We start from the raw sequence: 23,164 nt of genomic DNA on the forward strand, positions 1-23,164 counted from the left end.
GGTTCGGTGATTCGCTCTCATCATTGATGTTTCCTCTCTCTTTCTTTCTCTCTTCTTTTCTGAAATCAATTAAAATATTTTTTTAAAAAAAACAAATAAAAAAGGACTGTCACTTCGGGACTGAGTTTGACCCTTAGGGACTAGGGTCACCTCTGAGGGTCTTGGCTTTCCTCTTCCAGGCTAGGCTGGCCCCTAGGGGCTAGGCTGGCTCTTAGGGGCTAGGCTGGCCCCTAGGGGCTAGGCTGGCTCTTAGGGGCTAGGCTGGCTCTTCGGAACGAGGGTCATGCCTTTGGGACCAGCTTCAGCTCTTAGGGTTAAGCTCGGCTCTTTGGGGTCACGCTTGGCTCTTCCGGGCGAGGCTCAGCCCTTCGGAGTGGGCTCAGCTCCGCTCTTTGGGGTGTGGCTTGGCTCTCTGAGGCTCTGAGGCAAGGCTAGACTCGCGGCTAGCCTCCGTGTTTAAGGATGTCACGCTGGACACGGACACATCCCAGGATTCCTGCTTGTGTGGGCAGCGGCAAGAAATAAAGGGATAAAAAAAAATAAAAGCATCGTCACCGAGGCCCTGGCTGGTGCGGCTTGGTTGCTGGGATCATCATCTCGTGCACCAAAAAGGCTCGATTCCTGGTCAGGGCTCATACCCAGGTTGCGGGTTCGATCCCCAGTCAGGGTCCGTGTGGGAAGCAACCCGTCGATGCTTCTCTCTCACACTGGTGTTTCTCTCTCTTCCTCCCTCCTCTCTCTCTGTCTCTCTCTCAATCGATGACACTTTTACAATAATAAAAGATAAAGCATCGTCCATGCGGTAATCAATAAGCCTGCCGCGGCATCCCATGCTAGTCTTTCACATCTCCGTGTCGTTCACGATCAAGGCAAAAATTACAGGGGAAGACCTCGACCCAGCGGAACCGTGTCCGTTGGGGGACGGTCAGTCCACTTCCCTGCTGTGCAGAGCTGGCGACAGAGGGACACACAGCTATGGGAGAGCTGTGCTTTTGTAAAAGAGAGAGCGAGTAACGCGTGTGAGCCAGCAGCAGACATGAGCTCCCCCCGCCCCCCGCCCCGGCCCCCATGCCCAGCGGAGCAGAGCCACGGCCTTATCTTCCAAGTTGTGGTGCGGGTGTAAATCGCATTTCGGCAGATTGACTTAAGTGCGTGTTTAACTCTCCTACAGAATTGGGTCCTTATCTTAAAAAAATGCACTCAGATCGGAATGTGCGTCGTGGCTGGTTTAAGACAGAGAGAAGCCCCGAGGGAGTGGGGATGTGCGTCCCCAGCTGCTGCCAGAATAGAGTTATTTCTTCCTCCGATGCTATAATTTTGCACGTACGCCTAAATAAAGATGTCCTCTTTTCAATCTTTCCCCACCACAATTTTTTTTTTTTTTTTTGCTGGTGGGAAGAATGAGATGCCAATTTTTTTTTTTCATATTCCTATTTTGCTTCTGAATACATTCCGTTAATTAATGTTCACGTTTAGAAGGACTCATTTGAATAAAGCCTCCGCCAGGCATCTTTTAGGTGCCTGGTTAATTCTAGAAAATTCCGTTTGCATGCATGAAATGTGCAAGGCGGTTTCCCTTGGAAATGTTACTGCTTGGAATCTTTCCTCTTCTTCTTTTTTTTAAATTGATTTCAGAGAGGAAGGGAGAGGGAGAGAGAGAGAGAAACATCAATGATGAGAGGGGACCATGGATCGGCTGCCTCCTGCACACCCCCTACTGGGGATCGAGCCCGCTACCCGGGCATGTGCCCTTGACCGGACTCGAACCTGGGACCCTTCAGTCCATAGGCCGATGTTCTGTCCACTGAGCCACACCGGCCAGGGCCTCCTGTTTAATTTTTAAATAGAAGCGATGAGAACCAACACGTCTGTCTTGTTCCCGGGGTGAGAGCCCCCGTCGTTCACCACGCGCCTCGATGTGAACCGTGGGTTTTCCTTGGTGGATGTCACTGGTCAGCGTGCGGAAGGGCGCCTTCCGTTCCTCGCGGGCGGCCTGCGGTTGTCTCGAAAGGGCACTTGTTGGCTCACTGCGGCTAACGAGGCCGCCACGCTCGTTCTGTCCTTTTGGCCTATGGGCAGTGTGTTACCGTGGTTGGTGTTGATGTGTGGCACCCACGGTGTGTTCCTGCTCTCGCCTCGGGGATATTCTCACTGCCCTGCGGTGTCTCCCCAGGCTCTTTCCCTACATAACGGCGTCCTGTGTCATTTCCGAATGTGTGTGAATTTCCCCATTGTGTCTCTGTTCGTCTCTGCGTTCATTCCCGTGTGGTTGGAGAACATAAGTTTGGGTGGTTTCCATAATTTTAACTTCCTGTGGGGTGTGTTCTGTGTGTCCTAGTACATGGCTCGGCCTGGGAGGTACTCCCTTTGTCCTGAAGGAGAATGTGTGTTCTCGCTATTGGTCAGGGGTGATCTCTACAGAGGTCTGTTAGTTGAATGAACATCTGAAAATAATGTAGATCGAGCCCAGCTGGTGTGGCTCAGTGGTTGAGCATCGTCCCATGCACCAGGAGGTTGCCGGTTCGATTCCCGGTCAGGGCACATGCCCGGGTTGCGGGCTCGAGCCCCAGTGTGGAGTGTGCAGGAGGCGGCCGATCCATGATTCTCCCTCATCATTGCTGTTTCTCTCTCTCTCTGCCTCTCCCTTCCTCTCTCGGAAATCAATTTTTTAAAAAAAGTACATATATTATTTTTTAAAAAGATAAATAAATATGTCTTCCCAGAGACCTGGATGGCGTCATTCTGGGGAACAGTGGACGGTGTGATGGGCCTGGGAGCTGGTGAGACCCTGACCCCCCGTCTCGGGGGTCAACGACAGCTTGGCTCTCCACGGGGAAAGAAATAAGACAGCAAGACAGCGCCTGTGTGCTGTGTCCACACAGCTGATGGCCAGGCCAGTGGCCTTTGCCCATTCATTTTTGGGGTGTCTGTGTGTTCAGGAAAATTCAGAGAGCAAGGCGACCCTAAGATTTTAGTACGTGAAGTGGTCAGAATGACACGTTTGCCTGGGATGCTTTGTAAAACCCACATCTTCAGGTGTGTTCACACTTGTTCCGTGTGTTTAGATGGCTACCCCAAAGAAGAAATGATCTACAGATGGAGGAAGAACTCCGTTGAGACGGCTAACCAGAAGTCCTGGCGGCTTTATCAGTTTGACTTCATGGGCCTCAGGAACACCACGGAAGTCCTGACGACATCTGCAGGTAGGAATAAACAGGAAAAGGGGTGGCTCTCTGGGGAAAAAAAAATCAATGGAACCTGGCCGTAGGGCTCAGTGGTTGAGCGTCCAGCCATGAACCAGGTCACGGTTCGACTCCTGGTCAGGGCACATGCCTGGGTTGCGGACTCGATCCCCAGTAGAGGGCGTGCAGGAGGCAGCCGATCAATGATTCTCATTGAGGTTTCTCCCTCTCCCTTCCTCTTTGAAATCAATAACAAATATATTTTTTAAATCAATGGAAAAACTATCTTCAGGTAAGGATTAACAAAACAAAACAAATATATATATATATACACACACACACATATATATATATAATATCCTTCATGTACTTCCTTGTGAGGGAGAATTGTGGGATTTACATGGTGACTTTCTGCGTTAGATAGTCCACTCACTCAGCTGTTAGCATTTTATTCGACGTGACAGGCCTTACCAGGGCGCCCTAGTGAGATTTATGTCTTGAGTGCGAAGAGAAATGCACGTCTAAAATAGCTCCAGTAGCAGGAGCTCTCAAAGTGGTGTCTTCTTGGCAGTCTGTCATATTTTGCCTGAGTGCAATCTGGGTAATACATCAGTCTGGGTTTTAGAGTCAGGACTTTAAAAATAGTGGCAGTGTCTGTGCTCACAAGATTGAGCGAAGAATCTCTCAGGCCCACTGAGTCACCTCCTCTAACGCAGACAGGAGGTGCGGGGAAAGGCACTGCTCGGTTGAATGAACTGCTCATCCACCAAGAAAATTGAGGTTCTGTGATGCCAATCACATCTGACTGCCTGCTCTTTTAAAATCGGATCTCATTAATTATTCCTTCGGAGCAAAATGATTGCCTGCCCGGCCGGTGTGGCTCAGAGGTTGAGTATCCACCTATGAACCAGGAGGTCACGGTTCGATTCCGGTCAAGGGCACATGCCCGGGTTGCCGGCTCCATCCCCAGTAGGGAGCGTGCAAGAGGCAGCCGATCAGTCATTCTGTCTCATCATCTATGTTTCTGTCTCTCTCTCTCTCTCCCCCTCTGCCTTCCTCTCTCTGAAATCAATAAAAACATATATTTTTTTAAAAAAATATGTATTTCCTAGTTGCAGATTCCTCCTCCTCTCCCCTTCTCTTTCCCCCTCTGCATTCTCTTGTGAGAAGGAGAGGTTTTAACCCTTTGTTCTCAAGGTAAGGTCTTGCTACATATGGCCTGCAAATGTTTTTGGCTTTTTAAAAAAATACATATTTTTATTGATTTCAGAGAGGAAGGGAGAGGGAGAGGGAGAGAGAAACATCAATGATGAAAGAGAATCATGGATCGGCTGCCTCCTGCACGCCCTCTACTGGGGATTGAGCCTGCGACCCAGGCCTGTGCCCTTGACCCGAATCGAACCCGGGATCCTTCAGTCCGCAGGCCGACGCTCTATCCACTGAACCACACTGGTCAGGGCTTTTTGGCGTTAATTCTCCTGCCTCAGTTTCCCTGTTCGACTTGTCCGGGAACTTTCCTAGCTTTTCATTGTCCTACAGCAGCAGGTCCAGGGTCAGGTCCTGGAACGCGGCCGGCAGCCCCTCTCACTCTCATCCCCACAGGGGGACGCCGTCATTGGGCAGACCTCTGCGCCAGGGGAGGGGTCTGCTGAGCCTGTTCTGGGGTCGGGAAAGAGCCGGCTTTGCCGAATTTGCGGAGAGAACGGTGCTTCCCGGGCGCGGGCATTGTCCCTCTGTTTATCTCACTCGGCTCAGGAGCCGGCGATACGTTATCCGGCTCTTTTGGCTGTTCCTTGGGGGCTGTGTGTATTCCTGCCGGGGTGATTTATTCTCTTTTGTGTTTCTGTCTACTGTTTGTTTTTCCGCTTTGTTCTTTATTGAAATTTTATGTAAAAATTAATAGGCTTTTAATATCACCCATCATTCAGTCACATTTCCCCCGGGAAACAATGTCCCCTGGCACTCCACTGACTTAGGAAAATATTTGTGTTCTCTGATTGCTTTGGTTTAATCATGCCGATTCCTTTGTGCCGGAATGCTAATTTGCTTATTACAATTTGAAATGGCTTTTGGGAAGTGATCTCGAAATTGAAGTTTCTGTCAACCACCCTGAGTATGGCTGCCATGGACCGCGGGGTCCCAAAGAAGGAGAAACAACAAAAACACGGAGCACGGGAAGGCGTCGCGAGAATGGAGGCGGCCTGACCAGGGAACCGTGTCTGTTGCAGGGGACTACGTCATCATGACCATCTACTTTGAGCTGAGCCGGCGGATGGGGTACTTCACCATTCAGACGTACATCCCCTGCATCCTGACCGTGGTCCTGTCCTGGGTGTCATTCTGGATCAAGAAAGACGCCACACCAGCGAGAACAGCACTAGGTGAGCATCAGACACTCTCTCTCTCTCTCTCCCTCCCTCCCTCCCACCGTGTCGCGTCATTTAACGCAGAGGATTCAGAAAAAGACTTTCCGTGGAAGAGAGCTCACATCACTGACCTCATCTGAGGGCTCCTTGACCTGCGCTCACGTTCTCGAACGTAGCCAAGGGAGATGATTCTTTCTGACAGGAGAATTCCACGTGGGTCCCTTCAGTGACGGTGGGGTTAGGAAGTCAAAGAAATCGTTAATGTGGACCCATGTGCATGAAATAGCCCAGGTCAGGCCAATACTCAGTATTGTGAATGAACACATCCATCTGTAAATGAGTCGCATTCTATGCACAGCACGTGTCTAAATGCCGGAGGAGCCAGCAGAGATGAGCAAGGTACGGCTTTGCCCTTAAAGAGCTCACAACCGCCTGGCTGGCGCGGCTCAGGGGTTGAGCGTCGACCTATGAACCAGGAGGTCACAGTTCATTCGATTTTCGGTCGGGGCACATGCCCGGGTTGCGGGTTCCATCCCCGGTGTGGGTCGTGCAGGAGGCAGCTGATAGACGATTCTCTCTCATCATGGATGTTTCTCTCTCTCTCTCCCCCTTCCCTCTCCCTTCCTCTCTGAAATCAATAAAAATATTTTACAACATAATAATAAAGTAAAAATAAAACACGGTGTTGGGGTGGAGGGATGCCAGCGTGGCTCCTTTCACCCCTGGGCCCTGTCCCCGTGCAGGCATCACCACGGTGCTGACCATGACCACGCTCAGCACCATCGCCAGGAACTCGCTGCCCCGCGTGTCCTACGTGACCGCCATGGACCTCTTCGTGACTGTGTGCTTCTTGTTCGTCTTCGCTGCTCTGATGGAGTATGCCACCCTCAACTACTACTCCAGCTGTAGGAAGCCAGCCACCATGAAGAAGAAAACATCAGTGAGTTCCGGGAGCAGAGATTGGGTGGGGGGGGAAGTCAGTGGGAGGGTAGTTTGAGATAAATGATCTATATTCCTAAGGATCTTATACAACATGATATAAATAGCTAACTCAACAAGCCTTTAAGTCCAGCCAGTGTTGCACAGTGATAGGTTGAGGCATCGATCTATGAACCAGGAGGTCACGGTTCGATTCCCGATCAGGGCACATGCCCGGGTTGCAGACTCGATCCTCACTGCGGGGCATGCAGGAGGCAGCAGATCTGTGATCCTCTTTCATCATTGATGTTTCTGTCTCTCTCTCTCCCTTCCTCTTTGAAATCAATAAAGGTATATATTTTTAAAATTGTTCTTAATGAGGGGATGTATGATGCAGATGTTCACAACAGTTTTGTAATTATTGTTTCTGCTTCTCTCACAGTTATTGCGTCCAGACTCCTCAAGGTGGATCCATGAGCGGATAACCCTGCAGGCCCCCTCCGTATGTATAGCGTTGCAGGTGCAAATGTTTCTGCCAACTCTTACTAAAGTGAGATAGACTGATAGGTTACTGCTTAGTGTTGAAGAACAATGCACATCCTCCCTTCAAAATGTATTTACCAAAAAAAAGCGTTTACTTTTGTTGTTGTTGTTCATCCTCACCGGAGGACATTCCCCCCCCCCTTTTTTTTTTAAAAAGAGAGTGGAAGGGAGAGAGACAGAGGGTGAAACATCTATGTGAGAGAGACACATCGATTGTTGCCTCCCGCATACACCCCAAGTGGAGCAGGGATCAAGCCTGTAACCCAGGCATGTGCCTTTGACCAGAATCGAACCCGGGACCCTTCAGTCTGTGGGCCGATGCTCTATCCACTGAGCCAAACCGGTTACGGCACTGTGTTTACTTTTAAAAAATATATATCCCACTCAGAAAGTTTATAAATAAAGGGGAAAAATGAATCATAATCCTTCTACCCAGGGATTAGCACATAACATCCATATTCCTGTTTTTGGAACTCAAACTTATGAACAAGCTTCTGTGAATAATATTATTATTCTGTCGTGAATACTATTTTTAAATTTTTTATTTTTCAAGTGTAGTTGGCCTTCAGTATCATTTTATATTAGTTTCAGGTGGATAGCAAAGTGGTTAGACAATTATATAATTTATGAAGCGAACCTCTGATCATTTAAGTACCCACCTGGCAGCACATATAGTTATTACAATATTATTGACGATATTCGCCAAGCTGTACTTTACATCCCCATGTAACAATTCTGTAACTACCAATTTGTACTTGTTAATCCCCTCCCCTTTCCAACCCGCCTCCCTAAACCCCATCCCACCTTGCAACCCTCAGTCTGGTCTCTGTATCTCCGTCTCTCTCTGTTCTGTTTGTGCATTTATTTGGTGGTTTTGTGTGTGTGCGTTTTTTTAGATTCCAAATATAAATGAAATCATAGGGTATTTGTCTTTCTCTGTCTGACTTATTTCACTTTGCATAACACCCTCTAGGTCAGTGGTCGCCAACCAGTGGTCCGTGAGGTCCGAAAGGTTGGTGACCGCTGCTCTAGGTCCATCCATGCTGTTGTAAATGGTAAGACTTCATCCTTTTTTTTTTTTTTTTTTTAAGACCGAGGATTCCATTGTCTTGAAATTACTATTTTTTTCAATTGATTTCAGAGAGAGGAAGGGAGAGGGAGAAAGGGATAGAAACATCCATGAGAGAGAATCATCCATCGGCTGTTTGCTGCACGCCCCCTACTGGGGGTCGAGCCCGCAACCCGGGCATGTGCCCCGACTGTGACCTCCTGGGCCATAGGGCCACACCGGCCGGCCGGGCACGCACCGAGCTGTTTCTTGCATTCGATTTGCAAAAACTGAATCTTCAGAGACTGGGCTCTCCAGTGCAGCGAGGCGGGGTAGGGGACCCGTGCCCGTTGCTTCCTTCCTCTTGCCTGTTCTCGGTGACCGTCGTGCTGTCCTTGTCGCCCCGCAGAACTACTCCCTCCTGGACGTGCGGCCCCCACCGCCCGCGATGGTCACCTTCAACAACTCCCTGTACTGGCAGGAACTGGAGGAGACCTGCGTCTACGAGTGTCTCGACGGCAAGGACTGTCAGAGCTTCTTCTGCTGCTACGAAGAGTGCAGATCCGGGTCCTGGAGGAAAGGGCGCATCCACATAGACATCTCGGAGCTGGACGCCTACTCCCGCGTCTTCTTCCCCACGTCGTTCCTGCTCTTCAACCTGGTCTACTGGGTCGGGTACCTGTATCTCTGAGCGTTGCTGGCGGTGAGGAGGGACTGTGCCAGGCTCCCCTCGCTCCCTGCCGCCCTCCCAGGCCCCTAGTGACCGACCGATCGGAGTAGCAAGGAGGGCGCGGCTCGGTTTACCTGTCCTCACACCTCACCCCACCTCTGAGCAGCGTGGGAGAACACGGCAAACATCCTCATCATGTGTTTCACCCTCACACGCGGCGCGCGCGCGCGCGCACACACACACACGCGCACACACACACACACACACTGGGTTTTCAGGGGACATTCTTGCTAATCCCCTCCTGAACCTGCAGCTGGGTGATGTTCATGAACGGTTCCCGGGATGTTGGAAGTGGCTGCCGATTATCCTTGCAAAGAAATCTCTTCACACACGCAAGCAAATGTCTGAGACGCTCTCTCAGACCCCGACCGACCGGCCGGCTCTTTCCTTTGTCGCCCTCGGGGGCACCAGCACCCACGTGTATGGGGTGACTGCAGCTGAGACACGCTCCTACTGCCCTCAGCCCCATGCCCCCTCCACCCCTCGGGGCAGCCCGGGTTCAAGTGTGAACGGTGGTGAGTTTCGAACCCGTTTCCCCTCTCTGTGGCCTGTTTTGCTCCGGCACCGCCGTGGTTAGCTGCCATTCCTTTGGGGAGGGGGTACATGCATCATCCCTCGGTTTCCCGTGGAGGAAACAATCAGATTTTCAAAGGTTTTCATGTGGCTGAGGTCAACGATGTTGATGATCGCTGAGCACCAGAAGGTCATTGCTCTATTGCAGACCACTGGGAGTCGGGGCGTCCCAGCCGTGGGGTCTTGGGCCGGTCGGCGTGCGTCCGCGTTGTGCCCGGGGTCCTGTTTGATTGGACCGCTCGGGGCAACCCCGGAACGTGTGTCCTGCGGCTGCTCTGCTAACACGCTTTGACGATCATCTCCATCTTTCCAGGCAGCGCACACACCATGCCCACGCCTCTGTCTCAAACGTGTTTTCCAGCGTGTGAACGAAATGTAGATACAATTTTAAACATTTTCTTAGTGCATATTAACTTCCAAGTCGGATCACTTCAGATGCCAAAAAAAAAGAAACGGCTGTCTTTAGTGATATTTTTTGATGCACAAAAATGCTTTTATACTTTGAAATAGATACCTAGCAAAAGCCCAAAGAAATGATTCCCTGAAATTATTACTCTTTTGATATTTTTATAACAAAACCAACTCGCTTCGTGATGTTAGTTGTTTGTTTTTGGTTTTTTTTCCCACTGGATGCCCGTGTGTACTTCCCAAGATGCTTCTGGAGCTCCCACCACATACAGGAAAACAAAAAAGAAAGGGCCTACCAGCTGGTTAATTTCCATGCTAAAATTTTAGGACCAGCATCTCTGTGCTTCTTGCCCAGAAAGTTGCATTAATTCTATTGGCAGGCATAGGATTTTAGCGTAGTGATCTATTGGACGTATTGTGTCTCAGAACAAAGAAAAGATAAACCATGATGCAGAGAAAATACAGAAAAGTGCTGATTCCACACCATTTATCGGATGCTGACCAGACCCAGGAGGGGATGGGAGGGGAAGAGGCCTGGAAGGTTGACATAGAGGAATCTGTCTGTTTTGATGACGTCACTGCCTATGCAGGGGGTGAAAATCTCAGGGTGTAGGATCAGCCGGTGTCCAAGGGTTAGGTCTGTGGTGTGAGGCACTCGAGCCCCATCGACCGCAAGCCAGTTGGCTTCTACTTAGCAAATCCAGTTTTAAAAGTAAGTTGATAAATGTTTGCAGAGAAACTGGCGGGATCTCTTGGCTTCGATGAAAATTCTGCTCTTTTGAGAATTTCACCCGCCGGTGGATCCGCCACCTCCCACGCCCCCGTGGCTGGGCGGGACGTCAGCATGTCCCACCGGAGGGCCGAGCACCCAGGGAAGGCGGGCCCGAGGCCGGTCCTCTTCCAGCACAGCTGCCAATCTCACGGATTTATCATTCCTCACCGTGTGAAGGGTTTCCACCTATTGCACCTTCAACAAAGTTCTGGAGGGAATGGAATTTTCCAGTGAAACTCTTCTTGGGAGGAAAGTAGCCGACAAGCATTTTTTTTTATCACATAGACCTGACCCAATTTTACCTTAAAAAAAATTGTTTTTACGGATGCCTCTCCTTTCAAAGCCACGCAAGACCCAGGCGTTGTTGGCGATGCTCACTGGCCGTGCAGACCAATAACCTCTGTTTGCGTCCCCCAGCCTGCCGGTTCACACGTTTCCTTTTCCATGAAGGAGCGCCTTCATCTCAACAGTGTCCAGTCGACGTTCACGCGTTGAGCGTGAACTAGATTCCTGCACCGACAGCAATGCACGCTCCGGGCTGACTTCAAGGGGCTGACCCACGCCGGGGACCATGCCCCTGCCTGGTCCTCAGCAGGCTTCCCACTCGAGTTCTCCTTACCCATCTCCACGCCCGAGACGAGGTCTTCAGTCCACGGTGGAGGAGAATGGCGTGCAGTGAAGACGGGGGTGGAGCTGGGGAGCGTGCCTGTTCGTGTCAGGTTGTGTGCGTTCACCTTCTGGAGGGCACGGGAGAGCGCGAGGAACACAGGTCCCTGGTGGAAGGGCCATCCTTTGGCACCCGTGTGGGGCCCACGGTCATGCTGTTCCACACAGACCCGACACCCTTCCAGCCCACGGCTCGCTTCGCGTGGGGGGTCGGGAAACGTTTTCGGGTGGCCGTGCGGCCGCTCGGGGAAGGTGTCGGGGTGGCCTCCACCCAGAGGGGCTGCCGGTGGTCCTCGCTCGCAGAAGGACCCTACCTCGAGGAGGCGCCTGTTCTGCGTTTTGACAAGGGTTTCTCCCTCCCGACCGCTGTGGTTCACACGGACATCTGTGACTGTCTCTATTTTAAGTTGCCTCCGGGCCGAGAGGGAGAGAGAGGAAAGGGCATGTCGCACGAATGCCATGAGAGCAACATGCCTCTTCAGAGCCGAGGAAGTTCCACTTTCTGCCCAGTCTCAACACCAAGGACCAGAAGACGGTCAGTTGCTAAGACAAGATCACGCTACTTTTACTCTGAACCCAGCAAATACTGCCCCCAATTAACCCAATATATGCCTTAAAGAGAACACATTCAGCTCCAATAGTACACGTCTTGTAGACGTTCCACGCCCCACGGACACCTGCGTTTCACACCAGGTTTTATGTCTTATTTGCAAGAGGATGGAGACAAGGTTTCATCGCCACCATCACCACCACCACCCTCTCTTTACCATCACCACCACCATCACCATCTTCATCGCCATCATCATCACCACCATCCATCTTCACCATCGCCACCATCACCATCTTCATCACCACCCTCTCTTTACCATCACCACCACCATCACCATCTTCATCGCCATCCATCTTCACCATCAGCATCTTCATCACCACCCTCTCTTTACCATCACCACCACCATCACCATCTTCATCGCCATCATCATCACCACCATCCATCTTCACCGTCAGCGGCAGCAACACCATCATCACCATCCGTATCCTTTTCGTGGTCCATCCTATTCCATAACTATTGAGTCAGGAGAAAGGCTTCATTTTCTTTCCCAACCATAAAAAAAATTAGGGCTTACATGAAGGAGAAAATGGCACTTGCATCTTCATTAAAATGTTAACTACAAAAATAACACTTCAGAGTTTTGCTGGCCTACTACATTTCCAGACTGGTCCTGGTCCCAGCGGGCCTGGCTGTTGACCCGGCCTCAACCAGAATTTGAAATTATTCACATGGAACGTCCCACCTCATTGGCGATGGTTGGTTACTTCCGGTTGTTGTTGTTGTTTTGGTTTTACCTCGCTTGGCTTTTTCATTCCTTTTCATAAACGTAACATTTGAATTGGCCAAGAACGATCTATTTTCCCCCCCGAAAATGGATGCATCTGTGGACACTGCCGATTTCATTAGCCCAAAAGGACAATCGGTATGCTTCTTCTTATACAATCTTGAGTTTAGGTTTGGATTCCCCCTAATTTATCTTGGAATTTTTACTTCTAGATAGAAATAGACACAGGCATAATATATCGGTGAAGTTTACAGTGTTTATTATCTTTGTTTAGAATAACTGTTAACACATTTTTAAAAGACTACTCCCACTCATCCTGACCTTCGAAATGACTAATTTTGTGCTGGTGAACAATGTTTACATTCGTATGTTTGTACAGCCATGATCTGTGTTTCTTTATGAGCAGCTCCTAGACTGAGCTCAAGGTATACTCCTCGTGAATGCGTTCTTTTCGTGGAAGATTCTAGGAGAGTAGCAGTTTTCCGGGAGTGGGCCTGGGTTGTCTTGTGTTTACATGCGGTGATGTGTGTACTTGTGTGTGTGTGTACAGTGGTAAAAACGGAACCAACTCTTCACATGCGTATTACTCCACCCCCTCCCCACCTGTAGCTGAAACAAGTAGAAAGGAGCCCAGTTTCCTAGTGATCGCCGGTTAGCTTCCTAAGCCTTCGGTTAAAAAGCTGCTACCCAGGAACCAGGAGGTCACCTGTTCCATGACCCCGTGGTTGTGGGCTCGATGCCCAGCAGGGGGCATGCAGGAGGCAGCTGATGGGTGATGCTCACTCATCATTGATGCTTCTACCCCTCTCCCTTCCTCTCTCCGAAATCAAAAAAGCATATTTAAAAAAAGAGAAGGAGGGAAAGAGAGAGAGATTGACAATCTATATATTTCCCAGAAATGGGGGGAGGACCAGGATGGAGCTTAAATACCTGATGAGAAATTGATCTGCAATCCAACCTGGATGCCTGTTGAGTGAGTTCACCTCAGGCACTTCCTTGGATCTTTTTGTGCATCATGGTTTCATGATAAGCTCAGAGCAGTTCTCACGATGTAGGTGCCGGAGAGAGCCATCGCCACCCTCGCGTAGGACGCATTTCCCGGACCAGGCGGGAAAGCCTCGGGTCGCGTGGGGACTGTGGGGCTCACCCACACTGTGAGGCCTGCCTTCTCTGCGAAACAGGCCTGGGAGGGGCCCTGGGAGATGGCACAGGCAGGAAGGGAGTGCGGGGTCCCCTCGCTGCTGCCTCCCGGGAAACCTTCCTGCCAGCCCGGGTGGGAGGAGAGTGGAGAGACCGGGGAATCGGAGAGCCCCTTGGAACCCGTGCCGAGTGTGCCATGGAGCCGGGCTTGGCCTGAGAGAGGGGACCCGCCTTGCCCAAGTGCCTGCCGCCCCTCCCCAGGCACCTGGGCCCAGGGCCAGGCCAGGGTCCCCACCCTCACCAAGTGGCCTCCGCCAGCCCCACTCCCCGTCCGACCAATCGCGAGGCCCCAGAGGCCCTGGGTCTGGGTCTTGAGGTCCCGCCAGGCGGTTCCGAGATCCCCGCCCTCGGCTCGCCCTGCAGCTCGTGGTGTCCTAGTGAAGCGAAGGCGCACTGCGCCTCACGTGCCTTGGCGACACGGGCGGGCGGCACCGGGCGCCCCCTTCGCCGGTTCGGTCCCCGCCGCACACTGCGGGGCGCCCCGGCCCTGCCGAGGGCAGCTGGGCCTAGGGCTGGGCCGCCCTCTGTATTTGTACTCCTACGTTTGTACTTCTGATACTAATAAATGCACCTGTTGTCAGAAATGCGAGAGCCGGAGTGGACATCTCTCTGGGTTGGGGGTGGCCCACCAGGGTCGGGGAAAGGCGCAGGCCAGGGTTGGGGACAAGGGCGTGCGCGCGGGTCTCCTCTCCACGGGGCCCTGCCCACCAGGGTGGGTATGCCATGCACTGCCCCTCTCAGGGGCTCACCCACTCCTACCAGCCCCCACCCGACTGGGAGGCAGATTCTGCAAACATTAAGTGTCTTTCCTGGTAGGCAGGTCCCACACCAGTGGCTGTGCCCTAGAGAAGTGCCTTCAGGCTGCGAACAGAAACCTCAACCCCCTCCAGGAGGCTCCAGCCGACCCAAGGGGGGGGGGGTGGGCAGGTGGCCTGGGGGAACCTGGATGAACAGTGCGGGCAGGGCTCCGGGTTCCTGCCCTGACCCCATCAGGAATTGGGGGCTGCCACCCCCCGAGTGGGAATGGAGGCCCCCTGCCTGGGGAGGGGCTGCAGCCCAGGCTGAAGTCAGGACCCAGGTGCGCTGACACAAACCACCCACCAGCCCAGAGGAACCCCCACAGGCCAACATCACAAGGCTCAATATCAGCGGTTCTCAACCTGTGGGTTGCGACCCCTTTGGCGGTGGAACGACCCTTTCACAGGGGTTGCCTAAGACCATCCTGCATATCAGATATTTACATGACGATTCATCACAGTAGCAACATTACAGTTATGAAGTAGCAACGAAAATAATGTTATGGTTGGATCACAACATGAGGAACTGTATTCTACCTTGGTCGATCGGAATTAAAAATAATTTTGTTTTGTTTTTAATTCTCACCTGAAGATATTTTTCCATTGATTTTTAGAGAGAGGGAGAGAGAGAGAGAAACATCAATGTGAGAGGCACACATCGATAGGTTGTCTCCCCCATGGGTCCCGACTAGGGCCGGGGCAGTGCCCTTGACCTGGAGTCGAACTCTGACCTCCTGGTTGTTGGTCGAGGTGCAACCACTGAGCCACACCGGCCGGGCTTGGCTCTTTCCGTTTAAGCTTAAAAGAGTGAGGCCTGCCTGGCTCAGCGGGTGGAGGGTCCTCCCAGGCGCTGAAAGGTCGCCAGTTCCTGCCCGGGTTGCAGGTTTGGTCTCCTCGTAAAGACGGAAAGTTTTTTTTAAAAAGTCAGCCATCGCCCATCCGCTTGCTTCCCTTTTCATCCTAAGCCCACCGGCCGCATTCATTTCCAAACCTGGCTGCTCCCAGGAATGGAGCCTCTCACGAGCGCCCCCCGGCGGCTCTGATGTGCTAGGTCGGGAGCAGCACCGTGGTCACCGTATCTGTGATAATGAAAGTGTGATATGCAAACGGCCCGAACAGCCGACCAGCGGAAGGACCGTCCGGACGACCTTCCGGCCGAAGCCGGGGCTGCGAAGGCCTACTCTTGCACGAATTTCGTGCATCCGGCCCATAGTTCACGAATAAAAGGTTTATCTAAGTGGGGCGAGACTGTAGCGGTAGAACTGGGGGGTATGTGATATTTGAGCGAACCTTTTTTTAAAATATATATCATTATTGATTTCCGAGAGGAAAGGAGAGGGAGAGAGGGGCAGAAACATCCATGATGAGAGAGAATCATGGACCAGCTACCTCCCGAAGGCTTCCCACCGCCAAGGTTGGCTCTTTCCGGAAAGATGGGCAAATGCGGCATCGCGGTACGTGCGTACGTGCGTCAGTGCGTGCGCGCGGCGGAAGTCCCGCCTCCCGCCAGCGGAAATCCTGCCTCCCGGCACCTGCGATTGGCCTCGACCGCAAGGGGCGTGCTCCAGAGGGAGAAAATTCGCGGGGTTGAAGGAAGACGGAGGGTCGGGAGGCGGGGCGAAGGGGATCCTCTTCTCCATTGGCTGAGCCCGCGCAGAAGCCTCGCTGCGATTGGCTGGAAAGCAGAGTCCCTTGTGGGCCCGCCCCTCCAGCCGCGGGAGGCGCCGGGACCGCGGTTCGCGGGCGGAGCCAGCGGCGGCTCGGAGGCTGGACGTCCACGCCGCGGGCGCGAGGTGGCCCGGCTTCTGCGTGTCAGGTGCTGGTCTCCCGGGGGCGGCCGGCGGCTGGGGCAGCGCGGGCGGGGTGTCCGGGCCGGGCCGGGCCCTGGGGCAGCGGGCGTGGGCGCGGCCGCGGGCCCTGGGCCTGCGCGGACCGTCCGCGGCGCGCGTCTCGGGCTGTGTCTTTGCCCCTCCGAGTGATGCTCGCTTTCGTATTTGTCTGCGATCGTGAGTGTCGATGCGTGTTTCCCGCACCGCTCACGGGCCTGGCGTCGGGCGGCAGGTGCACGGCGCTGTCCGGGTCGTTGCCAGGGGGGCGTCGGGTCCGTCTGCGTGTCTCCCTTTCGGGTTGGAGGGAAGGGGGCGATGACATTGAGGTCTGGTCTCCCGTGACCGCCCGTCGTCCTCAAGATCTCGCGGACGCGGTCTCGGCGCCGGGCGGGTCCCCCGTGGGGCGCTTACCTGGGCTGGGAGTCGCCGGTCCCCGCCTCCTGCCGGTCTCCCCATCTGTCCCCCCTTTCTGTTCTCGTTCTCTCTCTCTCTCTCTCTCTCTCTCTCTCTCTCTCTCTCTCTCTCTCTCCCCCTCTCTCTCCCCCTCGTTTGCCGCATGAAACCCTGCGGGAGGGTCTTGGGGGACACCCTGAAACGCTGTGTTTAGCCTCCATCCTTTTTGTCTTCCTCGCAGGCCTGACAGCCGGGAGGACCCTGGACGAAAGATGCCTTCCGAGTCCTTCTGTCTGGCCGCCCAGGCTCGGCTGGACTCCAAATGGCTGAAGACAGACATCCAGGTGGGGTTTCCAACTTGCCTCTTTCCTGGGGCTGTTTCTGCCTCCCTATTTCGGTCCAGAGAAGGGTTCTTTTAAAAACATTTTTATTGATTGCAGAGAGGAAGGGAGCGGGGAGAGAGAGAAAAACATCAGTGATGGGAGAGAATCACTGATGGGCTGCCTCCTGCACGTCCCAAGTCCCAACACGGGATCCGGATCCAGCCCACAGCCGGGCACCTGCCCTGACGGGAAACCGCGACCTCCTGGTTCATAGGTCGATGCTCAACCACTGAGCCGCGCCGGCAGGCCGGGTTGTATCTTTCTTACCTGTATCGTGGTAACTCTGTACCAGCTGTTTTTAAGATGTTCCGTTAATTTTACGGGGGGCGGGAAGAGGGGGGGAAGTGACGTGCAGGGGTTTATTATGTTCTGAAGGGTCTCGCTCGTGTAACGGGGTCCCGCGCCTGTGTTTGTGGAGAGACCAGAGTTCAGTGAGTTGTTCGTTTTGCCCGGGTGGCTGGTCTTATTGGGAGGAGCGCTCAGATCTTTGCATCCAGCCCACGTGGATGGAAGCAACACACCGTGCAACGTACAGATGACGCGCTGCAGGATGACACACGTGGAAACCCGTGTAACCTCACTCCCCTAGGCCACCCCAGTAAATTTAATGGAGAAAGGACGCGTGGAAACACATGCTGCCCTTAAGACTCTCTAATGTTTGGGTTGCATAAGGTGATGGCAAGCTTGTCCAGAAATTATGGGGTAAATAATAGCTGTACTATTTCCGGGGGTGATTCTGCACCCCAACTTGTTTTTGCTTGCAAATGGTTGGGGGAGAAACTACTTCTGTATGTGTTAGCAGCAAAAAGAAATGTCTGAAATACTCTGTAGTGTGTGTGTTTTCTTCTCTCCCCTGAGGTTAGACGTTTTAAGTATTTCCCAAGTAACCCGCCTTTTTAGATGCAGTCTCGGGTCCTGCAGGATGGTTTATCGAGAGTGTCAGATCTTGTCATGAAGGGTAATTGCTCTTCTTCACTATTAAGGCTACGAAAGGAGGGTGCAGTTCTGGTAGATATGAGAGCCAGCTGTTTTAAATTATTAAATTTTAATTTTATTGATTTCAGAGATGGGGGGGGGGAATGAAACACATTGATTTGATGTTCACCCACTTATGCGTTCATTGGCGGATTCTTGTGTGTGCCCTGAGCAGGATGGAACTCACAGCCTGGGTGTATCTGGATGATGTTCTAACCAACTGAGCTACCGGCCAGGGGTCGGGAGAGCCAAGTGTTTAGAACCGTGCTCTGGGTAGTGGGATTGTTATTAATGGTGTAATGTTCAATAAGAAAACCACAAAGAATTGGGTCAAGAGTTGGCATAGTAGTGACTGTTTTGGTTCTTGTCTTTTATTTAGCAACTAGAGGCCTGGTGCACAACCTTCGTGCACTTGCCGGGGGGGTGGTCCCTGAGCCCAGCCTGCGCCCTCTCGCAGTCCGGGACCCCTCAGGGGATGTCTGACTGCTGACTTAGGCCTGTTCCCCGTGGACCCTTAGCGCTGCCGCAAAGGCGGGAAAGGCTGCCATGACCGCTGCTCACCAGCTGTGATCCCGGCTTCTGGCTGAGCGGAGCTTCCCCTGTGGGAGTGCACTGACCATCAGGAGCAGCTCTTGTGTTGAGCATCTGCCCCCTGGTGGTCAGTGTGTGTCATAGCGACTGGTCATTCCGCCGTTTGGTCAATTTACATATTAGGGTTTTATTATATAGGATTCCTGTCTGTTTTCCTTTTGTCATGGTTGTTTTTTTTTTAAGCGGGGTAGGGGATGGGAGGGATAATTTCTTATTTTTGAAATCTTGAGATTCAGGCAAACTGATTTTAAGAATTGTTTTGATGTTAGTGTTTATGTATTTGTGTAAACTTTTTGAAGTAAAGAACTTAATTATTTTCTTAGTAATCATAATCAAGTAATTGCTACATAGGAGTTTCAGCATCTTGATTCAAAATCAGTTTAATGCTGAGGTGAGCGCCTACGATGAGTCAGGCAGATGCACATAAGAAGGAATATCACTTGGCCTTAGCAGTGCTTACCGTGTTACTTTTGATTTACTCACTTTAACATGCAGTGCTTGGCCCGTAGATGTTTTGAATGTTATTCAGAAGTCTTTCAAACTCCTTCTAGGGGTAAGTGAAGAGGCCTAGGTTTTTGTTTCAATATATTTTTATTGATTTCAGAGAGAAAGGAAGAGGAGAGAGAGAGAGAGAAACATCAGTGATGAGAGGGGATCACAGATCGGCTGCCTTCTGCACGCCCCCACTGGGGGTCGAGTCCAGAACCCGGGACCCTTCAGTCCGCAGGCCGGTGCTCTAGCCACTGAGCTAAACCAGCCAGGGCAAGAGGCGTGGGTTTTGAGGGGTGCACCAGAGGTAAAATGTGCTGTGGACATTGAAGCTGTTTCATATCTGAAGAAAGGTGGTTGCTGGCTGATTACACGTGAGGGATGGTTGCTGGCCTCGCCCTGAGAGGTTACTTAGACATAGTCCCAGTCTTTGGGGTCCTTCCTGAGACAGGCGCTGGGGATGCGAGCCTCACGCCTGTAGGCTTCACCCTTCCTGTCCTGGGGATTCTCTCCCACCTGCAGTGGGAAGTGTGTCTTTTTTACTTAACCGTTTTTCTGGGGAAAATTTTTATCAAATGTCGAATGATTGAGTAACAGAGAGGAAATATTTCGATCTTTTATATCATCGTTTAGGAATTGCGCTGGCTGCTGTGGCTCAGTGGTTCTTTCCCTTCTCTGAAATCAATAAAAATATATTTAAAAAAAAAACAAAACAAAGAATTGCATTGTAGGTATGATCGCTCCGTGAGTTTTATCTTCTTTATCGTTGCCAGCTTGCATTCACGGGAGACGGGCTCTGCGGCCTGTGGAATGAAATGGTTAAAGATGGAGAGATCCTATATCCTGGGGCAGAAGTCACCCAGAGCGGAGAGCTGCCTCCTAGAAAAGGTGAGGCCTTCACGGGTGCTTTTCCTTCTGTGAGAAGCTTTGGAATGTGCCATAGAAACAGGAATGTCTGACATACCTCTCGGAAGCTTTGCTGCCCGTGTGATTATTGTCTCAGTGATTGCTAACAGCACCAGCTGCCTGGATGTCATTGTTCGATGTGTATTGACGGCTGTTCACTGCAAAACCCCCACTGCGGTGTCCCTCCTCCAGCACAGCAGTTCCTCTTTCTTTATTTTTTCATTAATATGTTTTTATTTCAGAGAGGAAGGGAGAGGGAGAGAGAGAGATGATGAAACATCAGTGATGAGCGAGAATCATGGATTGGCTGCCTCCTGCATGCCCTCCACTGGGGATTGAGCCTGCAACCCGGGCATGGGCCCTGACCGGGAATCGAACCTGGGACCCTTCGGTCCGAAGGCTGACGCTCTATCCACTGAGCCACCCCGACCCGGGCGAGAAGAATTTTCTGTTTCTTTTTCAATAGGGGCGTTTCCATTACTTCCTTGTCATTGGCACTTTCCTGCTGGTGTAGATTTTCTTTGGAGAGGCAAAAACGCACTAAATGGGGCCTGTCTCCCAGGATGGCTCATGATTATGTGGGCGTACAGGCATTCCCAGGCCGAGGTGGGGGACAGGAGGACGAAGGCTCCCGATGTCACCCACACCCAGGGCTGAGGAGATCAGGCGGGCTGTTTCCTGTGCTTGGTGCCGAAGGCCTGGGCTCTAGGGCTGGTGGTATGTGGGGTCACCAGGGAACTGCGGGCGCAGGCACCCAGGGAGCTGGCCGTGAAAGGCAGACCGGGGTGGCAGGGGGGGTGTAAGTGCAGGTGACAGGGAGCGGGGGCGGGGGGAGAATGCGCTCCTTGCAGTGCCAGCTGCTTCCAGACCCTCGAGGCTGTGCCTGCTGATGCTCAGGGGACGCCTTTATACACCAAAGTCGAAGGCACCGCACAGAGGCCCTGTGTTAGGAAGAGGAGCCTGTCTGTCCTCCTGGCCTTGGGAACTGAGAGTTACATTCGGTCCCTCAGCCCACCGGCTCTCACCCCAGGACCCCTGGAGCCCACGGCAGACACCCCCCTGACAGGATGCCGTGGGGCTGGCGCAGGCTGGGCACCTGCACGGCTCCCGGCCCCCGGCTCCAAGTCCCGCTGGGAGGCTTGCTTCTCGGAGTGTGGCTGTCCCTTCGTTCAGAAGTCAGGCCAGAGGAGGGCGTGTGCCCTCAGGAAGCCGAGCTAAGCCGCTGCTTCCACAGCGAGGGCCAGAGTGCACGTGTTCCCGCAACCTCCCCAGCGCTCCTGGGCCGAGCCCTGCCGCTGCGCGCTCGTCCTCCTGGGTTCCGTGCGTCCTTAGAGACCCCTCGCCGTCTGTAACACTGTGCTCTCTTCCATGGACTGGAAGTGCATTTCTCATGGAGCCGTTAGAAAGTGATTTACTTAGTACAGAGCCTCGAAGACAGGACGAGTTTACACTTCAAGGTTACGTTGTTCATTCTACACTTGCTGGGTAAGGAGTGTCATGACATTGGCTCTTGACTGGACTCTAAATGGTTGGTGCCGGGAAGTCATGGCTCTCAGCTTTCCCTTGTGTCCGGCGCTCTGTCCATGGTGCTGGCGTCAGCAGTGGTTCTCAGTGGGGGTGGAGGAGGGCGGGTGTGGGGCGGAGTGATTGCCTAGTCACCCTCCCTTTCCAGGGACACAGTTGGGAATCCTGGATAAGAGCAGTTACTATGAATTCAAGTAGGTAGATGCCAAAGGCGACGTTTATTGGTTGGAAACTGTAGTCGGAAATTGATGGAACATTTGGAAGACATGCTTCAGAGAATTTGAGTGCCATATAGGTTTCCTCATTAAAAGGGTTATGGGCAGTTCCTTTCGTCGTAAATCGCACTGTGCCTGTTACGGTGATGACTCATGTCATTAAAAATAATCATTAAGCATTCCGTTATGTCCGTGTTGTAACGTCTCCTTCCCATTTCTGGGAGGGGCATCTGCAGGGAGGCAGACAAGTGGATGTTACATTTTGAAAAGCAATTTAGAGATTAAAAAGCATTTTTAACAAATTTTTTCAGATGATGGTGTTGATACTCAAAGTGGGACAAAGAAAGAAGATCTGAATGACAAAGACAAAAAGGATGAAGAAGAGACCCCTGCACCTGTGCTCAGGTCCAAGTCCATCCTGGAGAGCTGGGTGTGGGGCAAGCAGCCAGGTAGGGGCTCTGGGCCTCGGTGCTGGGGGGCCTGAGCTGGCACTCACTTTCCAGGTGCCATCGGTGGCTTTTTGGGGGGTTATGGCATTTAGAAAAATATTACTCAAAATTTGTTATGTTGTAGTAAACCATACATAATATGTAATCTATGACTTCCGTTTCCCCCCCCCCCCTTTTTTTTAATCCTCACCTGAGGATGTTTATTGATTCTTAGAGAATAAGGCGGGGAGAGAGAGAGAGAGAGAGAAACATTGATGTAAGAGAGAAACATCCACTGGTTGCCTCCCTTACCTGCCCCCTCTGGGGATCTAACCCACAACCTCAGTGTGTGCCGTGACGGGGTCAAACCTGCAACCTTTTCATGTTTGGGATGATGCTCCAACCGCTGTGCCCCCCAGTCAGGGCCAGTTTCATCCCTTTGTTTTTTTGTTACCACCTGAGGATATTTTCTTCATTGATTTTTAGAGAGAGTGCAGTGGGGGGGCGGCGGGGAAGACTGGATGTGAGAGAGACACATCGATTGGTTGCCTCCTGCACATGCCCCAACAGGAGCCTGGGATTGAACCTGCAACTCAGGCATGTGCCCTTGACCAGGAATCGAACCCAGCACGGTTCCGTACATGGGCTGATGCTCTAACCACTGAGCAGTGACCTCCTGGTGCATGGGACCGTACCCAACCAACGGATCCAAACCATTTAGGGCAAGAGACAGTATTTTATTTTGAATTTGGTTTCATAACATGGAAATAATGGGTAGAGATTTTCTCTCTGTCTAGAAAATGTGCTGCTGACAATTACTAACTTTACGATTTTGTGTTGAGAACATTTATACCACGTTTACAGAGAGTCAGTCTACCACGGTGGCTGAGCGTG

General features: G+C 52.2%; 2 protein-coding genes across 5 annotated transcripts in view; both read left to right on the plus strand.

Annotated features, from left to right (window-relative positions):
• GABRG3 (gamma-aminobutyric acid type A receptor subunit gamma3) overlaps nt 1-8,938 on the plus strand; it is a 49,322-nt gene extending 40,384 nt beyond the window's left edge. The window contains exons 6-11 of one of the 3 annotated variants that reach the window (XM_059678407.1): nt 3,066-3,203; nt 5,411-5,563; nt 6,292-6,488; nt 6,909-6,968; nt 7,983-8,064; nt 8,467-8,938. In XM_059678407.1, coding sequence (XP_059534390.1) covers nt 3,066-3,203; nt 5,411-5,563; nt 6,292-6,488; nt 6,909-6,968; nt 7,983-8,064; nt 8,467-8,837 — 1,001 coding nt within the window. In that variant the 3' untranslated portion in view covers nt 8,838-8,938. Of the gene's footprint in view, nt 1-3,065; nt 3,204-5,410; nt 5,564-6,291; nt 6,489-6,908; nt 6,987-7,982; nt 8,065-8,466 lie in introns of all 3 variants that reach the window. The other 2 variants (XM_059678408.1, XM_059678409.1) reach the window with 2 other exon arrangements.
• A 7,277-nt stretch (nt 8,939-16,215) lies between these two features.
• HERC2 (HECT and RLD domain containing E3 ubiquitin protein ligase 2) overlaps nt 16,216-23,164 on the plus strand; it is a 73,176-nt gene continuing 66,227 nt past the window's right edge. For both annotated transcript variants that reach the window (XM_059678086.1, XM_059678087.1), the window contains exons 1-4: nt 16,216-16,353; nt 17,001-17,103; nt 19,971-20,085; nt 22,154-22,291. In XM_059678086.1, the coding sequence (XP_059534069.1) occupies nt 17,032-17,103; nt 19,971-20,085; nt 22,154-22,291 (325 nt within the window). In that variant the 5' untranslated portion in view covers nt 16,216-16,353; nt 17,001-17,031. The remainder of the gene's footprint in view (nt 16,354-17,000; nt 17,104-19,970; nt 20,086-22,153; nt 22,292-23,164) is intronic.

Source organism: Myotis daubentonii, chromosome 21 (genome assembly GCF_963259705.1).
Source record: "Myotis daubentonii chromosome 21, mMyoDau2.1, whole genome shotgun sequence".
Taxonomy (NCBI): domain Eukaryota; kingdom Metazoa; phylum Chordata; class Mammalia; order Chiroptera; family Vespertilionidae; genus Myotis; species Myotis daubentonii.